Source organism: Mustela erminea, chromosome 7, assembly GCF_009829155.1.
Source record: "Mustela erminea isolate mMusErm1 chromosome 7, mMusErm1.Pri, whole genome shotgun sequence".
In the NCBI taxonomy this organism is placed as follows: Eukaryota; Metazoa; Chordata; class Mammalia; order Carnivora; family Mustelidae; genus Mustela; species Mustela erminea.
Genome location: NC_045620.1, coordinates 49,822,538 through 49,849,103, shown reverse-complemented (window position 1 = coordinate 49,849,103; position 26,566 = coordinate 49,822,538). Strand labels below are relative to the sequence as shown.

At 45.5% G+C, this 26,566-nt stretch overlaps 1 protein-coding gene across 5 annotated transcripts; it reads right to left on the bottom strand.

The window, feature by feature from the left end:
• Positions 1-1,886: 1,886 nt before the first annotated feature.
• Positions 1,887-26,219, bottom strand: LOC116595359 (ral GTPase-activating protein subunit alpha-1-like). 5 transcript variants are annotated; one of them, XR_004287636.1, is made up of 4 exons: positions 26,138-26,219; positions 15,924-16,065; positions 8,476-8,653; positions 1,887-3,135 (listed from the first exon to the last, which is right to left on the bottom strand). XR_004287636.1 is itself a non-coding variant. In XM_032351595.1 (3 exons), exons 1-3 carry the CDS (start codon positions 26,141-26,143, stop codon positions 3,077-3,079), a joined length of 243 nt encoding a protein of 80 aa, XP_032207486.1. In that variant the 5' UTR covers positions 26,144-26,197; the 3' UTR covers positions 1,887-3,076. The 5 variants fall into 5 exon arrangements, 1 of the variants encoding a protein (XP_032207486.1); XR_004287635.1 differs by lacking the exon at positions 26,138-26,219 and having other exon boundaries at positions 15,924-16,247; XR_004287637.1 differs by lacking the exons at positions 15,924-16,065; positions 26,138-26,219 and adding an exon at positions 8,758-8,890.
• Positions 26,220-26,566: the final 347 nt, after the last annotated feature.

Genomic DNA, 26,566 nt, shown 5'->3' with positions numbered 1-26,566 from the left:
TGGAAGACAAACTGGCCAGAGGGAAAGGGCAGAGTAGGGAAAAATGGAGAAAATCATGGAGACAGCGTGAATAAAACACATTCTCTGCAAGCCCTGCCATGAGCTGCTTCTTCATGAGATTGAAGTTTTGTTGTTGTTGTTGTTGTTGTTGTTTTTTGTTTTTGTTTTTGTTTTTTTTAATCTTTAAGACAGTTTGAGTTAGGATGAGACAACCATCCAAACTGATTCAGGACGTCAGACTTTACGGAAACTAAGAAAGCCAGATAATAAAAGTAGATGACTCACATGTGTGAAAAGTTTCCTTTCCAACTAAGGGCGGGGGGAAAACTAGAACCTTGAATTTGTGGTTATTCCGCTATTCTTGCTATTTTTCATCACTCAAATGTATTTTTCAAGAATGAGGAACTTATTCTCAATGAATACAGTGATGGTTCCCTGAAAATTTGTAACCAAGTAGGGAACAGAGTCTCTAAACAGATTGTTTTGAATTGACTTAACAATCACACAAGATAGACTGTAAAATTTATCAAAGAGTGGGGCTGAGTTTCTTATATATGATTTCATGCAAATTTTTGTCTACCTGATGATTTTTACTTTTTGTCTACAGGGTGAGTGAATAAAGGTGTCTCAACATGGTCCAGAACTAATGGTGTTCCCTGGCTCACTATGAAATCCAGGGTCATTTCTGTTTCCTTTTCCATGAACTTCTCCTTCCTCTCATTTGGTCTGTTTTTCAGTCGGACTGTTTGTCTTCTTCTCAATTTGTAGGCACGTCAGAGACATGAACTCCTTGAACAGCTGATGTTACAGATGCTTTTCACAGCCTGTTGCCCACATTCAGCTTTACTCTTTTTTGATATACAAATCTTTTTCAAATTTTTAAAATAAAGTGGCATGTCATTTCTTCTATGGTCTGTGGGTCTTATCTCTACCTAAGGTAGTCTACCACTTCCCAAATTTTTACATGCCCCTAGATTGTCTCCAAATTCTTTATCATTTTGTTTGTAGAGTTAGAACTTAAACCAATTTACAAGGTTAATCAATCTGACATCTGCTTACATATGTGATAGGAAGCAAGAGTTCTAAGAAAGAGAGTTCTTTCAGCTCTGAGGGATAGAGCTTAAAGTCAATATTCAATGATACTCTGTCTCATTTTCTAGAAGGAACTGGTGGTTTCTGTTTGGAACTCTGACAATTTTTTCTTAGTCCCTGAAAGTCAAATAGGTTTATGTCTGTTTTGGTTTGAGTCTGTTCAGCTAATTCTCCCTGGGACTTGAAGGCTTTATGAACTGAAGGCATGACTGTTTTTCAGCTCAAGTAAATGCTGCATTAGTTCAGTTATAACTTCTGTTTTTTTCCTCCTCCTTTTGTCCTCAGGGTACTTGCAAGGTAGATTTGGACCTGACCTCAGATCTTACTTATTCGTTTCTCATTTCCATCTCTTTGAAATTTTCCTCAGTGTTCTGGGATATTCCTTTGGAAAATCAATTTTGTGGGGCACCTGGGTGGCTCAGTGGGTTAAGCCACTGCCTTCAGCTCAGGTCATGATCTCAGGGTCCTGGGATCGAGTCCTGCATTGGGCTCACTGCTCGGTGGAGAGCCTGCTTCCTCCTCTCTCTCTCTGCTTGCCTTTCTGCCTACTTGGGATCTCTCTCTGCCAAATAAATAAAATCTTTAAAAAATCAATTTTGTTCTCAGCAATGATCATTACTGTTTACAGGGTTCCTATTACATGTTACAACTAGTGAATTTAAGTTTCAAATCTTTCTTGTATTTTTATGTTTTAAAAGATTTATAAAATTTATTTGACACAGAGAGACAGAGAGAAAGTGAGCACAGACAGGAAGAGTGGCAGAGGGAAAAGGAGAGGGAGAAGCAGACTCCCCACTTAGCAGGGACTCCCCACCCCCCACCACAGGGTTTGATCTCTGGCAGACATTTAACCAACTGAGCCATCCACGCACCCCAAAGCTCCCTTTCAAAATCTTCAGTAAGTATTTTGCTGCTCTTTACTGTAACTGTATCCCCCTCAGACTTCTTGACAGTAAGTTTCTCTAGCTCTGTAGTCAGTTCTTCATCAATGAGGACACGTGCTCTGGACTTCAGTTTGGTGCTCCTCCACCAAGATGCTACCTGCCACTCAGGTGTGTGAACTCTTGCAGCTCAGGCCTAGTCACACTTTTGGGAACTCTGGGGCATCAGCGAACCTGCTCTAAGGGGACCATGCTTTGTGCATAAAAGCAGGCCCCTGCCATGAAGCAGCCCTTCTCAAACCTCCCCAAGTTGTCCTTCCCTACACAGCACAAAGTCTCTAAGCAACTCAACCTGATGGGAAAGCCCATTTCTCTATGACCAAGGGCCACAAGAGAGGGAAGGTATACCATGGGCCCCACACAGAAAGAGGTCTTCACTGAAAGCCTTCGAAAGAGAGTCTGCCTTTTCTTCCAGGCATTCCATCATGGCACCTCAAAATCCTGAGATGCTCTTCCACTGCTCCCCCTGAGATGCCAAAAGGCACTTGGCAGTCGAATAGGTCCTTCCCACAGCCCACCTACATGATTCTTGAGGGCCTGCCTGGTGCTGGGGATGGGTGAAGGCAACACAGGCCCCTGGTCTTGTGCTCTGATGTCACTGGCTCTTGAGCAAAGGAAGGAAAATGAGAGGGTCCAGGAGACTGCACACAACACCATGTTCTCAGAACATGTCCCTGGCCCCCAAGATCACCTTGTCATGGCAATGTCAGCAGAGCATGGCAAGTGCTACCTCAGAAGTCCCTCTGACACCTCAGCAACAGAGAGAGAGCCCACCCATAAACATAATCCCTAGAACCAGCATCCTTTAGGAACCAAAACCCCTATGAGTCAATTACTTTGGTATGTGTTAGTGTATTTTTACCTATGTAAAATATAAGAAAAAGAGAAATGACATACCTGTATGATTTGGGGCAGTACAGCAACTCGATTTTGAGTGTTTGGGATTATAGCTAGATACTTTTTTTCCCAAAAAGAAATTTATAATCCATTTAATAAAAACAATGTGAATTGCCATGTATGGAATTTTTATACTATAAATGTTTTCATTGTCTTGAGTGGTAGTAATGTACATACACTGGCGCTGGTCTCAAATGGGGGATGTCTGGAAGGAAACAGAATACATGATTAGGGGAGTGAGTGCAACCCACCACCCTAAACAATTCAATTTCTCACAAACATATACCTCAGCTATATATTTGATTGGATGAATATCAACTAAAACTTTAAAATTAAAGTACCAGAAATTATTAGGGATGACATTTTTTGGTAGACTTGTTTCTGATTCTGCCTTGTGACCTGACAAAGGTGGGATGGTGGCTCCTGTTACTGCTTGCTTATTACAGCTATGGCATACAGCGGTGGAAGTACTAAGTACTAAGCCACTAAAAAATTTGAGAAAGGATAAGCAATTCTAATAGTAAGGATATTTTCACATACATTATAACTAATTTAATATTTTAGGACTGAAACAAATCTAGAAGAATGTACAGACATTCTTCATCATTTCAGGTACTTTAACATCCAATACTACCCTAATCAAATCCATGGGACTTTAGTTTTATATAGCCTTTTCCTTGTAGATGAATCTGAAGAATAGAATCAGTATAAACTACTTTATGTCTGAAAGAATTCATCTTTGAGTATCAGACTTGACCAGCTCCACAGAATTAATAACAAGTCCCTTTCTTGGTGCAGCCACATTGGGAAACAGTGTGGAAATTCCTCAAAAAAATTAAAATGGAGCTGCCCTATGACCCTGCAACTGCACTCGGTATATACCAAGAAGATACAGATGTAGTGAAAAGAAGGGCACATCTGAACACCAATGTTCATAGCAGCAATGGCCAAAGTCACTAAAGTGTGGAAAGAACCAAGATGCCCTTCAATGGATGAATGGATAAAGATGTGGTCCATATACAATATGGATTATTATGCCTCCATCAGAAAGAATGAATACCCAACTTTTATATCAACATGAACTGGACTGGAAGAGATTATGCTGAGTGAAATAAGTCACCAGAGTCAACTATCATATGGTTTCTTACTTCTGGAGCATAAGGAGTAACACAGAGGACATTGGGAGATGGAGGGGAGAAGTGAGTTGAGGGAAATTGGTGGGGGAGACAAACCATGAGAGACTGTGGACTCTGAGAAGCAAACTGAGGGCTTTAGAAGGGAGGCAGGTAGGGGGTTGGGTGAGCCTGGTGATGGGTATTATGGAGGGCACGTATTGCATGAAGCACTGGGTGTGGTGCATAAACAATGAATTCTGGAACACTGAAAAGAAATAGAATAATAAAAAAAAGTCCCTTTCTCCTTCTTTAAATTTCATAATCAATACAAAAAGTTACATGGTATTGGACTTGAGCTACTACTTGCTGTATGTCCAGCTCTCTTACTGACTTTCTTTTTTTTTTTATTTTCAGCGTAACAGTATTCATTGTTTTTGTACCACACCCAGTGCTCCATGCAATCCGTGCCCTCTATAATACCCACCACCTGGTACCCCGACCTCCCACTTTTATATACCTGGAGGCACTTGCATGAGGCAGACAAGTTCTCAATAAAGAACTTTAATTTCAATATATTAAAGTATACTATGTTTTCCACAGTGAATATAGACTATTTATCAAATCAGAAACAAGTTCTGAAAAAAATACCCATATACAGATAGCTAACAAATACACAGCCCGGTACCTCTAAAGGTTAGTACTTCTACATATTTCAAAAGGCATCAAGTTTCTGCTGTTTTCCCCTGATCCAAGCATGCACATTTGTGTGTATGTAAGTAAACACCCAAAGACAACTGAATTAGTAGTCCACATTCACCACATGGATTAATGCCTGTTGTGATCTCTTTCCCTCCCAAATTGTTTCTGATTATTCACTTTAACTAATTTTGCCTGCTTTCCAATAATAGGGAGAAGAAAATTTGCTTCCCCACCCCAGCACCAATCAAAGGGATACTTCTGTCCTGTGAGCCTTCATTTTTCATAGGGGAAAACAAACAAACAAACAAACATCCAAAAAACCCTGAGCAGTGAAACTAGAAATTCCCTCATGTTTCCTTCCTTTCTGGAGCTTACTGCCCTTAGGTTGCACAGTTGCCCAAATATTGGCCCCTCCATAAGAAGCTGTAAGTAGCACCTAGTGGATGAAAGATCCAGGATATAAGGAAGGGCTACTCTGGGCAGTTGCATGGCCTGGGATGGTCTGCCTCACCACTGGGCAAGGTCTGGGGTCTGGGGTCACCATACCTCAACACCGTTAAGAGAAGACTTCAACAAGAATGTTTATTTCACCATCTTTGCCTGAGAAAATAAACACTGCCTTCAATAAACAGTTTCAATAAAAAATTAAAATTTTAAAACTTAATTTTAAATATAATTATACCAAGAAGAATCATGACACATGTTGAATTATTTTAGGAGCCACAGTATTCCTGAGGTACAAATAAATAGTTTGTACAAATAGGTAAAATCATTTATTAGGAAACTTTAAACCTCTTACAATAAAGTTACCATTAAAAATAAGAATAAAGTGACTATTTTGCTTAAAAATAAACAAAGGTCACTTTGAAAGAGAATGGCAGCTTCCCTGTGGACATCCTCTATACCCAGCCCAATCAGTACTTACCAAGTACAAGTTTGTAGATTTTGCTAACATGGTAAATGATGGAAATAAATGAGGAAGACAATATTTTCAAAACAGTGTAAAAAGAACTTTAAAACAAGTATCTTGATTCTCCTTATTCTTCCACTCTAATTTGTAGCCTTTGGATAACATGTGGGAAAGAACATATATACATTTAAATTTTAACTTAAATGTCTACTGAAATAAAATGCTATCTTATTAAAATTCCTATCCGAAATTTAAAAAAAAAGTCATGGTGACAAATAATGTTGACAATCATGTAATGTAATCCTATTTAAAACTCAAATTATGCTAAGAATGAGTATTTCAAAACTAAATGGTTCACTTTGTTAAAATATTCTTACTGAGTATTAAAAAAAATGACCCAATGGTATCATGTTTTTAAACTCATTCTACTCATCATGCCTGTATTTTATCCCACCAGTTCTCTCTAATGACTTAGCATTCTTTCTTGTCTGCTCTCCTCTCTCATTTCCTTTCACCAGCACCAAAAACACAAAGACTCCAAAGTCCTGAGAGCAGACTGGAGTATCCCTTTGTCTTCTAGAAGCTGTGCATTTTGACCCTACTGGTCCATTCCACCTGCCCAATAGGCAAGATTGCCCAATAGGACAGTGCAGTCAGGAAGGGAGGCAAGGACAGAATCTTGAGGGATAGCAGAGAGAAAGAATCACCTTAAGAAAACTGGCAAGAATTCCTATCTTACACTGAGGTCTTTCATCCATTTTGAGTTTAATATTTTGTTCTAATAACACAACTCTGGGTGGGCTCCCAGATGGCTCCTCAGTGGGGACACATCACCAGGAAGACCACACCATGATTAGAATTTAGAATCTTCGGCACCCCCACCCCAACCCCTACATTCCCCCAGAGAGGGGAGGGGGCTAAAAGCAGAGCACATCTATGTAAGGAAGCCTCCATAAAAATCCTCATAGCAGGGACGCCTGGGTGGCTCAGTTGGTTAAGCAGCTGCCTTCGGCTCAGGTCATGATCCCAGCGTCCTGGGATCAAGTCCCACATCGGGCTCCTTGCTCAGCAGGGAGCCTGCTTCTCCCTCTGCCTCTGCCTGTGCTCGCTCTCTCCCCCTCTCTCTCTCTGATAAATAAATAAAATCTTAAAAAAAAAATTCCTCAAAGCAGGGGTTTCAGGAAACTTCCAGGTAAGTAAACATATCCAGGTACCAGGAGGGGGATGAAACCCAGCTCCACAGGAATAGACATTCCTGTGCTTGGGACCCTCCCAGACTGTGCCCTTTGTGTCTCTGCATCTGACTGTTCATCTGTATCCTTTATCATATCTTTCATTATTTGTAAATGAAAACAAATGTTTCCCAGAGTTCTGCGAGCCACTCAGTTGAACCGGACGAGGAGTTGAAGGAACCTCTGATTTGTAGCCAAGTTGTAGAGAAGTTGTGGGTAACCCGGGCCCCTCCTACTTGTGACTGGCACCTGAATGTGATGGAACAGTCTCACGGGACTGAGCCCTTAACCTGTGGGATCAGATGCCATATCAAGGCAGACAGTGTCAAAGCTGAGTGAAACTACAGGACACCCAGCTGGTGTTGCAGAGTTGCCTGGTGAGGGAAAAATCCACAGCCTCAGCCACAGTGTTAGAAGTGAAGTGTTCTGTGTGAATATGGTAAGATGAAAGCAGATGGGAGAACTGAAATGTTTCCTTGACATACACTCTCACACAAAATATTATGTATGCCAGGTCTTTGCTGATGTGATATAGCACATATTCAAGTTCTAGTGAAATATCATAAAGAGTCAACTCAAAAAACAAACAAACAAACAAACAAGCAAACATACAAAATATGGATGAGCTGGGAGAAAATAAGCAATGTTTCCTCCTTCCTATCAAGAGAAAGACCATTCCTGAATTATCCAGATTTTGCTTTTATCTGAATAACCATACAGTTCAATAGTACTTGAAGGAAAAAGCATGTTTGGTCCTCAGCGATCCTTTCCCCTGATATGGCCGGCAAGAGTGGAGTGATTCTTGTGGATATATCTTTGCTCCAGAGTGGGGAAAAAAAGGAGTTCTTTCACCAACGTTCAAAGGGTTTTTAAAAAATGGCCTTCATTAAAATACATCTGCCCCTCCTTTGGAACCTGCTCACACTACACTCCAGGCCAGCGAGCATCAAGGGGCTGGAAATACGGTACAAAGTCCCATGAAGCCACCTCTCCCTCTAAACTATTCTTCTCTCTGCCAAATTCTGCTTCGGTCAGCCTAAGGATCAAATACCTGTCTTTGGGCAATAAAGTGATGTGCATTAATCAATCATTGGCCCTAACTGGCAAGTTCCTTAAAAACTCATGGGACACAGATGGTTGCCATGACTTTCCCAGGAAGCAGCTACTGTCTTTCCATGAACGCGGCATGAATGAGCAGATGAATGTCCACTCGTGAAACAATCCTGCTGAGGACAATAAACAGTAGTTTTGGATGGCAGATTTAAATTTCATTCACAGCCAAGAAAACACTCCAGATACATGATGTGTCTCCACTTCCTGCTGTTTCCAACATCTGAGTCCTCCCTTCCATTCCTGTTTCCACCACTTCAGTAAATGTCTCCCGTCCTCATTGCATATAAAAAAGGCTCTGATTCTTTCTATTCTAATGTCTGTAAGACATTACTGTGAACAAGAGCAGGGGATAATTCCTCCTCCAAACCCATCTACGAAATAAAGGGTTCTATTCAGGATCATGACAAGCTGAGGAATCCCTCAAGAGAACTTCCAGAGTCATTTCAACCTGTAAGGCTGGATAAAATGTTCCTCACCATCCACCACAACAGGGCTAGGACTGATGAGTGTCTCCACCATGCAGGTCCCTCTGGATGACATGATCGCTGGGAAACCAGGCACGAGGCAAGCAAAATTCAGCACCTGCTCTTCTGCAAAGTTTGTCTGAAGTGCTTGAAGCCACAGAAGAAACAGATTGACTCCTTCAGATCTTACCTAAAAACAAAATTAAAGGTGACAAAATTAAACACATGTTTATGCAGAGATGCACTGCAATGCAGATTCAGTTCTGAGAAAGAAAAACTAGAAGTTCAAGGTACCGTTAAACTCCTGCACCAAGTTCTTAGTGACAAGAAAGCAGGCGTGTTGCAAGAAGCCCAAGGGTGAAGAGTTGGGGTCTGGAGCCACAGTGCCTGGTTCCAATGCAGGCTCTGCTTTTTGCTTTTTGCTAGCTTAGCTGCGGCCAGTGGAGAACCACCAAACTTCTCCCTTTGCATCAGTCTCTACCTCTGAAAAATAAGGATGATAAAAGAATTTACCACAAAGTGCTGGCACAGGGATAAGTGACTTACAACAGTGCCTGTATCATCAACTGTCATTTAATCACAAAAATAATGCAAAGACAATCGTCCTCCAAATTTACAGTGTGCTTTGAATAGGGTTTTTTCTATAATATGCATATGTATCATGGAAAGTTCTTGAAAAATCTCAGAGCTAAATAAGACCTTAAAGACCTGGCTCAGTTATTTGACCTTGAAGCCCATTCATCAGGCATTTCTACACCAGCCCTCCTTTTTTTTTGCCTGTGCAGGTAGCTACCTCGAGGGCTGCCGCCAAATCATCACTTCCACAAAGAACCATTCAGAAATTTCTGGAACTCATATCATTGCTGGACTTCTGGCATAAGTCCATTGTTCCTGGTGGATGCTTCCAGTAGTAGGAAATGGAACATGCTCAATGAGGGCAGGGGGTTGTGTTTGACTTGCCCACTGCCATATCTCCAGCACCTAGAAAGGTGCCTGAAACACATAGCTGGCATCCAGTAAATGTGTGCAATAAATGAGTGAACTAGACAAGAATAGATATGCACTGGTAGATGTGGCCTGTGGAGTACAGCTTCAAAAGCAGGAGAGTATTGAAACTCCTACATGGTAGGTTGCATGGCACTGAGTTAAAGAAAATGGATGGTAGGTTGCATGGCACTGAGTTAAAGAAAATGGGTCCTACAATCAGACCAAAGGTTAAACCTCGAAAGCTGTGCGATCTTGGACAAGTCACCTACAAGAACAAAGACCCCTGTCTTCTATTGATAACAGCTGGGAAGAGAGAATCCATTTCAGAAGGAAAGGGGACACAGGACGGCTGTGTACGACACTTATATTGTGGTCAAGATGGCAGTGTAAATTCACTTCATGGGGTCCCACACCATCATCCCCCACTACCATTTGAAATACATGGTAATGATAGGTGAAATATATATATATATATTTTTTTTCAGTGTAAAAGTATTCGTTGTTTTTGCACCACACCCAGTGCTCCATGCAATCCGTGCCCTCTCTAATACCCACCACCTAGTTCCCCCAACCTCCCACCCCCTACCCCTTCAAAACCCTCAGATTATTTTTCAGAGTCCATAGTCTGTCATGGTTCACCTCCCCTTCCAGTTTCCCTCAACTCCCTTCTCTCCATCTCCCCTTGTCCACCATGCTATTTGTAATGCTCCACAAATAAGTGAAACCATATGATAATTGACTCTCTCTGCTTGACTTATTTCACTCAGCATAATCTCTTCCTGGAAGAGATTATATATATATTTTTAAAAGATTTATTTACTTACTTACTTATTTGACAGAGAGAGATCACAAGTAGGCAGAGAGGCAGAGAGAGAGAGAGAGAGAGGAGGAGGAAGAGGGCTCCCTGCTGATGCAGGACTCAATCCAAGGACCCTGAGATCATAACCTGAGCTGAAGAGACAGGCTTAACCCACCCACTTAGCCACCCAGGTGCCCCTAGATTAAACACATATATTTTTTAAAGATTTTATTTATTTATTTGGCAGACAGAGATCACAAATAGGCAGAGAGGCAGGCAGAGAGAGAGGAAGGGAAGCAGGCTCCCTGCTGAGCAGAGAGCCTGATGTGGGGCTCAATCCCAGGACCCTGGGATCATGCCTTTGAGCCGAGCCGAAGGCAGAGGCTTTAACCCACTGAGCCATCCAGGCACCCCTAGATTAAATATATATTTTTTTAAGAGAAGAGAAAAGTTAGCAAGTGAACCTCGGTAAAAAACAAAACAAAACAAACAAAACCCAAAACTGACAAACATCTCCATGAAGCAGCAACCGCAGAAATTCTCAGTGATGGGGCGCCTGGGTGGCTCAGTGGGTTAAGCCACTGCCTTCAGCTCAGGTCATGATCTCAGGGTCCTGGGATCGAGTCCCGCATCGGGCTCTCTGCTCGGCGGGGAGCCTGCTTCCTCCTCTCTCTCTGCCTGCTTGTCATCTCTCTCTGTCAAATAAATAAATAAAATTTAAAAAAATTTAAAAAAAAAAAAAGAAATTCTCAGTGATGCACAGAGTGTAGCGACAGGAAAAGATGTCTGGAGGCTGACTTCAAGGAGGACAAGTCGCTCCCACTGGAGATGAAGGCAGACAGAAAGGCCTGCTCGTTTGCTGCCTGAAGCCACAACTTCAACTGGGCTGGCGGAATTGACTGCACACCACTTGCTTCACCAGAACACTGTGAGGTTTCCAGTAGCTCATTACATCTAAACACTACTGCCTCCTTTAACAAGGTTTCCCTTCCGGATTGCCCCTGACTTACAGGGATAGGCAGTAGGTGTCCCTACACGTGCTCCTTCCAAATTCTCTCCTCTCTCTGCTTTCTTCTGATCCACTTTTTATTTATGGGCTAACTTTACAGGATATCCCTTCTGTGATTAAACAGGTCTTAATAATTCTACCTTTTGTAAAGGAAGCCTTCCCCAATTATTTAGATGTTGATAAATATTTACCTCTGAATCTCCATAAATCATCACTTTATATGGCATCAACATGTAGAAAATAAGAATGAAGTTACCCAATTTTCAGAATGAACCATACAAATTACAACCTAACATCTAAAGCCAGAGACAGAAAGAGAACATCTGCATAAACTAAAGTAATGCGGGTTCCTTATTCATTCATATTTATTATGCAAAATGGAAGTTTTAGGAAGATTAGAATAATGCATACTTGTTCTATGATATAGGCAACTAATCCTCTGTAGATGGTAATGTATCCATAACTCCATCTCCAATCTAGAATTTCTGAACACGAGGGGAGGGTATTAAAATCTCCTCTGTGGGAGGTAGAGCATTACAGTGTCTGGCTCTGGCCTTCCTGCTGCAGGATGAGACTTGCAATTAGTGATGGCAAATGGAATTCACAAAACATTTCTGGGCTTTAGAGGACATCGGAAAACTAACAAAGGACTTAGAAAACGGTAGGAAAGAAAGCAGGAAGAGGGAGGTGGCAGAAACAAGTGAGCCAAAACCTGATCTGTAAGCAACAAGCTCAAGAGAAACAAATCAGGGTGCCAGAGAACAAATGCCATTTTCACTGCAGGATCTCTACAGGCCTGTGCCCTCCAGACCCCGTTCCCACCACATGGTAAGTTGGGGGAACTGAACCTGAGATTTCCTTAATAAACCAGGACCCTCAAATGGGACCAAAGTGATCCCAACCAAGAACACTCCCAGCCTCCTGGCAAAGGAAAGACAAACCCTCCAGGAAAAAACAAACAAACAAAAAAACCACCAAAAAACAGAATTAAAAGAGATTACATCTATGTTCCAATAAATCTGGTCTCAAAATCCCTTCACAGAGCATGCAAGAAATGAGGCCACTGTGAGAGACAGAAGACTGAGGGAAAATGAAGACTTCAGACACTGGAATGATCAGATACAGAACAGAAAATATTACATGTTAATTGTTTAAGAACACAAAGGAGGTTTAAAAATGAAGAAGGATCAAGAGCCTATCAAAAGCATGGGGCGCCTGGGTGGCTCAGTGGGTTAAGCTGCTGCTTTCGGCTCAGGTCATGATCTCAGAGTCCTGGGATCGAGTCCCGCATCGGGCTCTCTGCTCAGCAGGGAGCCTGCTTCCCTCTCTCTCTCTCTCTGGCTGCCTCTCCGTCTACTTGTGATTTCTCTCTGTCAAATTAATAAATAAAATCTTAAAAATATATAAATAAATTTAAAAAAAAAAAGAGCCTATCAAAAGCAACAGGCCAAGTGTGAACATGGAACTGAAGGAAGTTAAACAGGGACCAAAAATCACTGAGACGTAAAACACAACAGAAAACACACCAGAATGGTGGGGCAGTAGATGAGCCCCGAATGAAGGACTTCACAACACTGCACCAAGAAGTGAAGACATTCCCCAGAATGCAACACAAGGAGGCAGGAGAAGAGGATGAACGCCAGCTGGAGAGACACGAACAACAGACGGGAGGTTTAAATAAGAATCCTGGGAAGTACAGCAGAAGGACAGAGTCAACATTTCAGAAGAAAACAGCTGAGGATATTACAGAAATGATAAATCCAGAAATACAGGAAATGCACAGATACCAAGCAAGATGAGAAATCTTCAATTAAACATTTTGTGGTAAAGCTATAGAACACCAAAAACTAAGAAAAGGTTTTAAGGAAAGCCAGAGAGAAAAGGCATTTAAAGGAATGAACAGGGTGGAAACAGGGTTGAAAGCTGCTACAGTGGTAAGGAGATGCTAGTAAAATGGTACCTGTAAAGGGTGACAGGAGTATTTTTACTGCCACTACTGCTAATACTGTGTCTAATGCACATAACAACTGAAGACTGCGAAGGTTAAGCTGGAGCAGAAAAAACTTAAACAAATTATGACCCTCAAAAGAAGGATCATTTCGGGGCGCCTGGGTGGCTCAGTGGGTTAAGCCTCTGCCCTCAGCTCAAGTCATGATACCAGGGTCCTGGGATCGAGCCCCGCATCGGGCTTTCTGCTCTGCAGGGAGCCTGCTTCCTCCTCTCTCTGCCTGCCTCTCTGCCTACTTGTGATCTCTGTCTGTCAAATAAATAAATAAAATATTAAAAAAAAAAGAAGGATCATGCCAATGAATTTCACAACTCTGGTGATCACTTTAAAAGCATCTCCTCTTTTTATCATAGCATTTGTATCATGTCCAGGATGAGACAGCACACATGATAGAATATTTTAAAACAACAGTCCATTTTGCTCAAACTCCATGTTGAAAGCAAACGACTCTGTCAAACACTTTGAAGAAGGTAAAAGTAGTGGAACCATGTTTTGTCAAGAAAGCCCAGGGAGAAAAGCAGGTAGTAAAACCAAGTAGCAGTACGGAGGAAGGGCAGCCTCAGGAAGAAAATGAACACCGTTTTCTTCTGCTTTGTTCTCTTTTTTGTTTTCTTGTTGTTGGTATCTTTTTTTTTTTTTTTTCGGTCTTTCCCAGAAATCACTTCATATATATACATTTCTCTGTTCAACTTCAGTGAAAGTTGGGAGGAAAAGGTGCCAGAACTTTTGAATGGTTGTCTTCAGCTGAGTGCTTATTTTCTTCCTTCAGTTTCTCTGGGGTTTCCCACTATTCTTCAATAAACATGTGTTGCTTTCTGGCAGGGTAAAGCCAAATGCATTTTTAAAAGAAGTAATGGCAGGTCATCCGTCCATCCAGATCAGGAGAGAGCCCATACCAGGGAAGGCAGAGAGGGTAGTAGACTCCCCTCTGTGAGTTCCTGCCCTCTTGGTCTTTCCTCAGCCCTTGCTCTCTGCTCTGTCTCTCCAGTCACACCCCAAACCCAGAGCAACAAAAGGACTGTTCAAAACTTAAACCCTGTGAGAAGGGCCACGCAGAGGCAAGGAGAGCCCTGTAAGACTCTGAGCCATGTGGTCTGTATCTGAGACTGCACATCTCCTTGAGCCACGTTCCATTCCCTCCATGCCTAATGTTGGCCTCGCGTTCTACAGAAGCAGTCAGGGCATCCATACACTCCTCTCTGTGTGCTTTTCTGTATACCTGATCCCATCTCAACCCACAACACCCAGCACCATGCACCATCTGTCATCTCCCTTCAGTCAACCTGCAAATAGGTAAACACAGCCTGTAAAACCCACCCTTGTCCAAGCTATGTCTGGAGTTATGATCGTCTGTGTCTTTACCATCAAACTTTCTAAAAGGCTATTCTTGTGTGTGACCTCCATGGTCTCACGCCCAGTCACTCTATCTCTCTGTCTGGCTTAGGACTCCACTACTCACCTCCCATTTTCTTTCAGTACTCAGTGACAACCTCCTCGATCTACCCCCACCCCCTAATCAAGCTGCTTTGCAACTTTTCACATCATCGAACATTGCTGACATTTCATTCCTTGAAATCTCTCTTCTCTAGACATCTGTGCAAAAATGCCTTCCTGGCATCAAAGCCACGTCCCTCCCCTTCCATCCACTACTCCTTTATTCTTCCCCTTTATCTGCCCAAGAAAAGAAGGAATTACCCTAAATCCTTAACTGTCACTCTCTCTACAAGGAATATATCCCTTGGCAACAGCATGATTGCATCTCTCTTCCCCCAAGCACCCATCCCTACATTTTGACTATCCAACCAGAACCTACACCTGCGGGTCCCACAGACACCTCAACTCAGATTGCCTAAAGCTGCACTCCTCCTCTTACCTCCTGGACCCTGGCTCCCTTCCTGAGTTGCCACGACTGTTGTGGCAGTTGACACATCAGACTCAACATTCTGAAAGCACAGAGGCACCCCTAAGCCTACTGCATGCATTTTTTTTTTCCATAGCCAAGATATGGAAGCAGCCCAAGTGTCCGGCAACAGAAGACGAAGTGGTACATACACACAATGGTATATTACTCAGCCATCCAAAAAGGATGAGATCCTGATATTTACAACAGTATGGATGTACCTAGAGGGTATTGTGCTAAGCAAAATAAGTCAGACAGAGAAAAACAAATACTGTATCTCCAGGGATGAATCCTTGAAAAATGCCCTACATATTCAAGTTTTAATGCAGGACCAGAAGCAACACTTTTTAGTATATATCACCACGATATAAAATAAAATCTTTAAAACAAAAAGGGAAATAATAGGACAACAGCAATTAGGGTAAAAAGACTTAACAATTGTCTTGCTCATCATCACCAGCACCACACCAGTTACACGTCTGACCCCCAGGCCAGCATAACAGGTGTGAGGACAGGTCCAGGCAGAAAAAGTGTTACTTGTCACATTTTTTGAAAAATGATAAACAGAAGGGATGCCTGGGTGACTAGGCTGGTTGAGTGGCCAACTCTTGATCTCAGCTCGGGTCTTGATCTCACGGTGGTGAGTTTGAGTTCCACACTGGGCTCTGCACTGGGTGTGGAGCCTGTGTTAAACTAAACTAAACTAAACTAAACTAAACTAGCACCTCTGTCAAAAGTACGTGAATTCACAACTTACATGTAAGTCAAGTTCTACTTGTTCTAAGACAGCATGAAAACCAAGATGTCGTTATCAAGACAGGAAGCAAGATAAATTGTGTATTCCATGTGCTGTGAGATGACTCCAACTGCATCCAAGTCAGCCATGGCCCTCCACACATCTGCAAGAGAGGGTATATTATCCCCATTAGCACAGAGGAAACCAAGGCTCAGAGAGGTTAAAAAAAAAAAAGAGTCCAAGATCATAGCATCATTTAGCAGCATAGCCAGAATGTATAGGAATTACCTCAAAATAGGCCACACTAGTGGAAGAATACCTTAGTGTGGAGTTATGAAAACCCAGGTAGAATGCTGCCTCAGAAAGGCAGATAATCAATAAAGGAAAAATAAAGAGGCACCTAGGTGGCTCATGTCGGTTAAGCATCTGCATTGGGCTCAGGTCATAATCCTGGGATCTTGCCCTATGTCAGACTTCCTGCTCAGCAGGGAGTCTGCTTCTCCCTCTGCCTCTGCTCCCCATTCATTCTCATAAACAAACAAATCAATAAAATCTTACCCAAAAAAAGAAAAAATAAAGATTATAAGCTTACAATAAAGATATGAATGATGAGTCAAAGCTTTCAGTGACACACCCACACCTGCCTACAGTTCTCTGGCTAAAACATGGGTGGAATTGATGGGGTTAGAAGAACAGGAGGCACATAGGCCCGGACAGCACAGCCCCAGCAGATGCAGAATCCTGGTGTAGGTTTAGCTAGCTTTCATTGTCCTTTAAAATGTCAAAGCTAAAGAACTCTGGTAGGGTTATTGAAGTCTGATCCTGGGGGATGCCTGGTTGGCTCAGTCTGTTAGGCAGCAGCCTAACATGACTCAGGTCATGATCACAGGGTCCTGGGATCAAGTCCGGCATCAGACTCCTTACCCAACCAGAAGCCTGCCTCTCCCTCTGCCTGTTGCTCCCCCTGCTTGTGCTCTCTCACTGACAAATAAATAATCTTTAAAAAGAAAGAAGAAAGAAAAAAAGAAAAGAAAAATAAAATCTGATCCACAGTATAGAACAACACAAAGGATGGTACTTTCTTGGGCTGATTTCTGATTGTTTGATTTTAAGTAGGCTCCACAGCCAGCACGGACACTAGTGCAGGGTTTGATCTCAGGACCCTAAGACCATGAACTGAGCCAAAGGCAGACAATCGATTAAGCCACCCAGGCACCCCACTTTCTTGGGTTCTAATGGGACTTTTCCTAGGTTCTAATCCTAGCTGTACTGGCTGCCAGGGGGAATGAAGTCCAGCACCACAAGAAAAGCATCCCAAGGCAGCAGTCCTCTGCAGAAGATTTGCTGGTGGCTGCCATCATCAAAGAGTCAGTGGGTGAAGTTGTTGAAGCACAGTGGGAACAATGATAGCCACTGCCTTTTGGGTGTCACTGAATCATCCTACTCATCTTCAGGAAGCCTGGCCCTTCTCCAGTCAACGCAGCAAAAGCAAACTTGTTAGAAGAACAGGGGAGGGGGTCATCTCCCTCCCTCCCAGAAACTGAAGCAACCAGCCAAACAGTGCAGCACTGGAGTAAAAATAAAAATATGAAGGAATGTGGCGGCACCTGGGTAGCTCAGTCTGTTAAGCATCTGCCTTTGGGTCAGGTCCTGATCTCAGAGACCTGGGATCTGAGACCCACATCAGGCTCCCTGCTCAGTGAGGAGTCTCCCTTTCCTTCTCCCTCTGCCCCTGCTCCTAGCTCATTCTCTCTCTCTCTCTCTCTCTCTCAAATAAATAAAATCTTTAAAATAAGAAATTTAAAAATGAAGGAATGAATCAAAATGCAGAATTCAGAAACAGAACTACAGATATAAAAACTACATATAAAAACCTGAAATATGACCCGGTGAGTGAGGAAGGATTATTAAATCATGATACTGTATGAATTGATTGCCAATTTTTTCTTAGAACATAGAGCACACTGCACTACACGAAAACAAAAACACAAAATTAGGACTGAATACAAAAACAAAATTATCAGTGTTATTCCATCAAGTGTTTCTCTAACCTACTGATCAAAACCTCAGTTCATCCTCCAAAGAATCTGGGCACCACCTCAGCACACACGAACACATTTTCAGGCCACAGTTCACACTGCTCCAGTCCCCACTCTAAGTCCTGAGCCATGGGCTCCTCCAGGCAAAGCCACCACCAACTATGTCAGGGCCCCTGCCCTAGAAATCCCCAAACCCAACCACTTCACAACAGGGAGACTCAGGGAGATTCAAATGGGCAGAAACGTGGGACTTTGACTTTTTTTTTTTAATTAAAAGAAAAATATAGCAAGAAACATTTCTAGCACAAAGTGAAGAGCTAATCTCTCACAATGTCGAGAGTATTAGAATTATCAATACACCATCAATAGTTTGATAGGTCAAACAGGCCAAAAGCTGGAAACACAAGAGGAAATGCTCACAGCAAACAGACCTGAAAGCCAGGGCCTGGACCGGCTGACATGGCTCTGCCGCTTACCACAGCGAGAAAGTGTAACTTTCCTGGGCCTCAACTTCCCTCCTGGCCAGCAGGAAAGTGGCAACACCACAAAACTCATGTCTGGTCGGGGATTACGTGAAAGGAGAATGCTCGGTGACAGCCCCGCCACACCGCCCGTCCAGCCACAGTCTGTGCCCAGTGCATGGGAATTTCCTCTACTGCAGCCACATGAAGAGCTGAAGGATCTGCACAAGATGCCTGTTTATTTACCAGTCACAAAACCACGTTCTGCCATAAACAGAGAGGGCAAGAGACCCCAAGAGATGGGAATATCCCTCACCCTTGCCTGGACCAGGCTTTCAAGACAAGTTGGAAAGCCCACAGCAGCTCTGCCACTGACTCTGAATGAGCCTTTGGAAGACAACACCATCCCAAACAACAGTTTAATTTACTTCTCTTTAAAAAGCAGTGAGACAAGGTCTTGGCCACATCTTCATAAATTAACAGCTTAGGAGGCTAAACCCCAATGATTTAGTTATGTCCCCAGCAGGCAAACCTCCACTCGTGGGCAGCTTCAGGGAGAAAGGGTGCCTCCCCATCCAAGAGGACACCCTCTGACATTCACCTGCCTGAAGATGCTTCCTACCCATGGGCATTTACTCCCTGGAACCCTCCCCATCTAAGTTCCCCTCTGGATGCTGCATGAGGCAACTTCCTCACACCCCCATCACCACTGGCGACACCGCAGCTACCCCCGAGCCTTCAAGCAGGGTGCACCTGTGTTTGCTGCCAAGCGTCCCATCAGCCCAGCTCCATCACTGATTTCTGTACCCATAATTAATTAACTTATGCATGTATGTATTTATTTATTTTTACAGATTCATTTATTTTAGGGAGAGAGAGACAGAGACAGAGATACAGAGAGAGCACTCACACACAAATACAGGGAGATAGAACCTCCAGCAGATTCTACACTGAGAGCAGAGCACACCTCAGGGCTCAATCCCACCACCCTGAGATCATGACCTTAGCTGAAACCAAGAGTTGGATGCTTCAAAGTCAGCCACGGCCTCATAAGCCATCTGTCACACAGCCAAAGCTTCCAGAGGGTAGGACCAGGTCTGCAACACCAGTGATGCCAGAGTATCACCATAAAACTACAATCTAGTGAGTACCAGGCTCTGCTCTAAGCTCCTAATATGGCCTTCTATTTTGTACCCCTCACAGACCTACATGCTAGGTATTATCCCCAGTGCACAGAGGAGGACACTGAGGTCCATGGCTTACCCAAGCGATCTACTTTTATGTGGCAGCAGCAGGGGCCTGAACCCAAGTCTGTGACTCCAAGGCCCCTCCGTCAACTCTGCTACTCATGCAGCCCCAACACAGTCATCAAATACCTCCCTAAACCCTCATCCCTCCTGTGAAAAAGCATGGTCTTCTGCCATTTCCCAGATGGGAAGAAAGCCGGCTTGAGCCAGATATAGTGACCTGCCCATGATGGTACAGGCGATGTCCCCCCGGTTCTCCCTCCAACACCCATGTCATTCTGCACGAGGCCCCATGGGGTCCTTCATGCTTCCAGTGGAAAACTCTGGTGAGACCACCAGTCTCCTGGCAGGCCTTCATCTTGACCCTGGAGGACAGGACCAGTTAGGAGAAACCGGCTAGTTAAGCCTCTGAAATGGGGTCCTACCACCCAGGAAAACCCCCTTATCTCCAGGGCATCAGCCCGTGTGAATTAGCTGGCTTTGTAGAGGGCTCCACAAGCACCAGCCTTGCTGAGTCACTTTCTCTAAGGTGGTGGCTGAGACAAAAGGACCCAGGAAAGAAAGGCATAGGCTGTTGTGGAACTCCAGTGCCTTGGCATCAACAATTAATGTGAGCATCTGCCTCTGCTCACCAGATCTGCATTTTATGTGGGGCACACTGTTCAAAGTTTACACCCCCCATCTCTGTAACCTTCACGACAACCCCTGGAGCTCCCTGCACTATCATTACCACCTCACAGACAAGGAGACAAGGCATGAGGGGTGTGTAGAATGATGCAGCTCTGTGCTGGGGCCAACCTGGGGAGGACTCCCACAGGCTTGCTCTTCCCACTGCTGCAGAAGCAGCTGAAAACAACGAGTTTTTCAGTTTGCATTATGTAGAGTGGAAAAGTCAACCATAAAGGTCATTCAATTTTTAAATGGGTTATTCCTCAGGATAAAAACAGTTCCAAAAAATAATTTCTGAGAAGTTCAACATATTCCTCCTTCCAGGTGCCTGGAATGTGGTGGAATGTTGTTAAAATAAGTTCTTGCCCATCAGCATGCCAGACAGAAACCTGGAAGTAAGCTGTTGCAGGTCCCCAAAGGCTCCGTCACAACCCTAAGGAGAAGACATATAACTTTCACTGTCCCAAAGTGATTATGTTTAAAAAAAAAAAAAACAGGCACAGGTGGAACATTTTAAATTACAGACTTTCAATGCAGGGGCAGTGGGGACGGGGGAGTGTCCCCCCACTACCCCCAAATGTTTCAGCTATATATAGTGACTTACCAAAGTGACTCATCACAAGTACCTACAAGGCGACTGACAGGCAACTGACCGATGAGGAAGGTATTCGGACTGCTTAACAAAACCAACACAACTTAGAATCTACATTATTAAGAAGAGAAAACCATTTATTAAACACTCGCCAGGCACCAAACCCGCTAGGCACTGTCACACGCTCTACTCATCACAAGGCTGCCAAACTCAGTGCAGAAACTGAGGCTGAGTAAGTCACCTAAGGTCATGCAGCACCAGAAACTGGATTCCAACCAGGTCTGACATCAAAGCCCACCCCAGCTTGCTGCAATGCTTCAGAACCTAAGCTTTGTGATGATCAATAAACTACATGCTTAACAATGTTTACACATCTCTGTTAGAATTCAGGGAAAGGTTTTTAAAAATGACATACACAAGGGGAAAAAATAATGCAGGTTCTGGAGGCAGGCTGCCCAGGGTTCAAATCTTGGCTCCTCCACTTGCAAGCTGTGTGACCTTGGACTCCTTTAGCTCCCCTGTGCCCATATTTCCATGCATTAAAATGATAGCCATAACAGACCCTATCTCCTCAGGCAAATAAAGCATTTTGGTGTTGTTGTTGTTGTTGTTGTTGTTGTTGTTGTTTTAAGATTTTATTATTTATTTGACAGAGAGTCAGGGAGAGAGAGAACACACACACACAGGGAGTGTGAAAGGAAGAAGCAGGCTTCCCACTGAGCAGGAAGCCTGGTGAGGATTAGATCCCAGCACCCTGGGAGCATAACCTCAGCTGAACAACTGAGCCACCCAGGTGCCCACAAATAAAACACTGAGAATCATTCCTGGCATGAGTTAAACCTCAGAAGGTGTGGGCTGGTGTTACTTCTTGCTGGGCACTAGATAGGGTCAGCAGCCTCAGGCCCACTGTTTTAGCAACTCATTTGCATAAACAAAGCCCAGGCTCAGCCACTTTGTGCTCACCCTATGGTTTCTTCCTGTCACTAACATCTCTCCTCACTCCTGCTCTGTGGCACTAAGCTCTGGGCCTCAACTTCCCATCTGTCAAATGAGGTGAGGAGCCCAGCTGATCTATCTGAGGTCCTTCCAGCTGGGCAACCTAGGATTCTTGGTAACTCAGGGCCCAGAAATTTCAGAACCATCCTAACACAAACATTACCAGATGACACCCACTCATTTTCCTCAAATCTTCTCTTCCGTATTATGTATAAATGCTTATTTTCATGGAAAATCTTCTCCAAGATCCCAGAGCTCCACGAGCACCCAGAATAGGCTGGGCAGGCATCCCCAGTGCTGAGGCTGGGGACATGATGGTCAGAAGCTCTGACCCCCAGGGGAGACGGATTCCAAATCAAGCTGCTCTGATAAGCAGATCCTCCCTGTTAGAGAGGATTTCAACAGAGCACAGTTAAGAGGAAGTGCAGGCAAGAAACTCAGAACTTGGCCCACTGGACAGAGGGCAGTAGGACAGTGGGCCGGAGGGGTGACAGAGGGATGGAGAGGAACGGCACGATCAACAGAGGCCAGCCAAGGCAGCACTGATGCTCAATGTGAGAGGGTGGGCTGGGGACACACTGTGAAAATGGCTTCACAGGCAGGAAGCAAGCCCAGCTCAGCACAAAGCAAAGTCCTGAGCAGGAACCTTCTGGGACCAGGTTGGACACTAAGGTGAGCTGAAATGGCTGCGGGACCCAGTGCAGTCTGAATCTCACCCATGCCTCTCACAGGCTGTGTGACCCCGGACCAGTTATGCTACATCCTTTAATGTTTCCTAAAGGGTATATTCACTCCATAACCCTGAGCCATGTTCTCATTTCGGTGAGTGTGGGAGGCCGCAATAAGGCTTGAGACTAGAACCAAACCAGACCCTGACTTGTGCCTCCTTTAAAGTCCAAATAACCTAACAAAAGGTTTAGGACGGGAAAAGTTGAGTAGCACTGGGAAAGGGTCTGTGCTATGTGTTGTGCGCTCGCCTATGTGACTTCCCACATGCTTGCTAAACAAATGAGAACAATTCGGTTGGGCTAAAAAGTTCATTGCTGGTCCTTGCTGCCTTAGTGCAGCCCAAGGGAGCGGTTTGCTATATTTGTACTGGCATCAGCCATTTGGCGTCATGAGGAACCGTAGTTGCTTAACTAAACACAGATGTAATGTCACTATATATATGGCCTTAATGCTTTGAATAAACTTAGCACTGTTGGACATCCTCCTCAGTGCTCCTCCTGCCCCCCATCTCTGCTTCTCGAGTTCTTTTCTTCATCCTCTTACCCTCATGTTCCTGGTTGATTTGTTGCGCCGGCCACGACAGGTGAGGGATCTGATGGTGCCCACAATCTACAGAGATCCAATATATACAACTAGGACAGCCTGGAGGGGGGTGGGCAACCCAGGCTGGACAGGGAGTTAAGAAGGAGTCAGGAAGGGCGCCTGGGTGGCTCAGTGGGTTAAGCCGCTGCCTTCGGCTCAGGTCATGATCTCAGGGTCCTGGGATCGAGTCCCGCATCGGGCTCTCTGCTCAGCAGGGAGCCTGCTTCCTCCTCTCTCTCTCTCTGCCTGCCTCTCTGCCTACTTGTGATCTCTCTCTGTCAAATAAATAAAATAAAATAAAAAATCTTAAAAAAAAAAAAAAGGAGTCAGGAAGAAGTCATTCCCACACTTGAGGCATGGGTTGGTACTGACCAGAGACACTGGGCAAGAGACGGTGTCCTAGGACTGCTGTAAGACTAGCCTGGTCCAGGCAGAGCACCTAACAGTGTGTAGATGTAACCCATCTGCAAAAGGGGGGCGGGGGGTGGTGGTTGCAGCTGGTTGAGCCTCTGACTCTTCGTTCTGGCACAGGTCATGATCTCAGGGTCCTGGGATCAAGTCCCACCTGACTCCACACTTAGTGGGGAGTCTGCTTGAGATTCTCGGTCCCTCTGCCTGGCCCATTCACCTGTGCCTGCATGCGTTCTGTGGTGCGCTCTTTATCTCTCTCTCTCTCTCAAATAAATAAATCTAAAAAAAAAAAAAAAAAAGGAAGTCAGGAAGGATCAGGAGACCTGCTGTTAAGGTCCCAAAGACTCCACCCTCCTCAACTAGCCTCAGAAAATAATGTAAGTGGGTGCCCAGGAGCCTCCTGGACACAAAACTTTCCAAAGCAAAGCTTTCAATTTCTTACTGGAGAAAAAGGTGCTGTGCAAACTCAAGACAAAAAAGCCGGCCAGGGTGGGGTGGGGGGTGAAGGTGGGTTTGGACGGGGTTGGCCCTGTAGGGCTCTGGCCACTAAATGCCCACTGCCCAAGCCAGGAGCCTGGAGTCTGTGCAGACAGTCCTTCTGCTTCTTGAGGCTTCCACATCAAGGCCTTGCCCTGAAGTTTCCTCCTGGCCTCTCCTTACCCAGGGAGGCCACCTGTGAGCACCCCCCACACACACACACACCCCAGCTTCTGCCCCTCCATCCAGCTAGAGGGAAGGATCCCCAAGCCTGCTCTCTCTGGTCTCTCCTGCACAGAGAGGAGTTTGTGGCCCCGGAAAGGAGGGTCCCTGAGGATATCTGAGTCCCTGGCCCGAAGACAACTGGCTTGAGAATGTGGGGTTTCTGCGCTCTACGCACAGCAGTTCCTAGAGGAAACAGGGTAGGGAGCTCCAAGGTGGAGGGGAGTCCTGGAAGCCTGGGATCGCAGATGCCAGTGGCCCCCTAGTGGAAGGGTTTCAGTGACTCCAGAGGTGAGAGGGGCCAGGGGTCAGGCCTGGAGGTGGACAAGGACCTGTGGGGTAGGGGGCAGGAGATGGAAGTGATCCCAGGGTGGTCGCAGCCCCAAAGTGGAGGTGTGGGGGTGGGGGTGGGGGGAAGGGGTCCATGGTCCAGAAAGGAATGGTATTCTGGGGTTCCTGGGTAAAAGGCACTTGAGGTGGAGGGGGCCCAGTGGGGCCCAGGCTGCGCGGGCAGAGCCAGCTCCTCTCGGGCTGGGGAGCCCGGTGATTCTGAGGGACAAAATTTTCCATCAAGTTCTGAAAAAGAAGCCTGTCAGCACAGGCGTCTCTCCGGGGGTCAGACGAGCCCAGTGGTGCTGGGCCCCTTGATGTCAGTAGGGCCCCACGGGTTCCCTGGATACCGAGAAGTGGAGCGAGGGCTGTGGGGAAAGGGCTGTGGGGCATAGGAGCACCAGGCCGCCAGGAACCTGTGCGCCAGGTCCCCCTCCCGCTCCCGCAGACGAAGCAGCAGGTGGCAGCGGGCAGGAGGGCCCCAGCCTCCCTCTCTCCCTAGCGCCCCTACCCCTCCCCAGCCCCTCAGTACCTGAGTCAGCAGGGCTGCGATGCAATCCCCTGCGCCCTGCGGGGCCAGCCCAGAACCCCTGCCTCCCTGGGAGGCGCTACTTGCGCAGCCAGTTCGCTGGGCCCGCAGAAGGCGGTGGGCGGGGCAGGCAGGTGCGCGCGCCCTGCGGCGGGTGCGGGGCGGCAAACAGCGGCGCGAGCCTCCGCAGGCCCGTGGGCCCTCGCCCAGCCTCCTGTTCTGTCCTGTCTGGTGAGGGGGCTGGCCGCGCGCCCCCTGCCGGCTCCCGCCGCTCTTCTGCCCGTCTGACTCCAGGACCCCAGTCCCCCGCCCAGTCCCCGCCTCCCTGCCACTGCTTGAGCTCCACGCTCGCCCCGCTGCCGCTCCTGGGCGGCTCGCCCGCCAGCCCCAGCCCCGGTGTGGAGTGGCCCGCCCTTTTCTCTCCCCAGGGCACAGTGGAGCCGCGAGGGAAGGCCTGAGGGGATCTTCCGTCTGCCCAGCCCCAGTGGATACCGTCGAGGGGCCTCTCTACCTGGTGGGCTCCACCCATGGCCATCTTGGAACCCCCGAACCCCCTTCAGAGACCAGGCGAAGCCCTCCTTGGGGAATCCAGGCTCCTGGGGCCAAAGCGAGTTGATCTTGTGTACTGCTGTGTTTGTTCCCTGGCCTGGCATGGATTGACAGTCGCTGAATTGATCTATTCTGGGGTCAAGGGCAGATGAAAGAGTTCAGGGCTGGGACCCCCGGACCTGGGGTCCACACAAGGCTTGGAGCCCTCTTGGCTATCCCTGGCAGAATGACCAAAGAGGAACCGTCAGAAACATGGATCTGCCTTGAACTGGCAGAGCATTCAGGGACAGGAAGGGGAATGTCTCCTTCGCAGAGTATCTGGAAGCCTGCAGTGGAAGATGGATTTGTCTGAGCCATGGTCATTAGTATTGGGCCAAGGAACCCCTGGCTTGCTTCTCCTACCTGCATCCTAGGTCTAAAAACTCTCACAGGGTGCCTGGGTGGCTCCCTCAGTACAGCATCTGTCCAGGGGCCTGGGATCCAGCACTGCATCTGGCTCCCTGCTCAGTGCAGAGCCTGCTTCTCCTTCATCCTCTCCCTCTACTTGTGCTGTCAAATAAAATTTTTAAAAAAGTTAAAAGGAAAAAAAATGAAAAGAAAACTCATAGCACCTGCTAATTATGATGGCAGGAGGGGTGAGAAATTCTAAAAAACAAACAAACAAACAAACAATCTCTTAAGAGACTATATTAACACTTCTTACAGTGCTTGGTGCATAATACATAATACATAAGCATTTTTACAAATGCTTACATTTCTGGGTGGTTTTAAGGAAAAATGCTGAGTTTCCTTCAAACCCCAATATACCTTCCCCTGCTTATTTTAAGACAA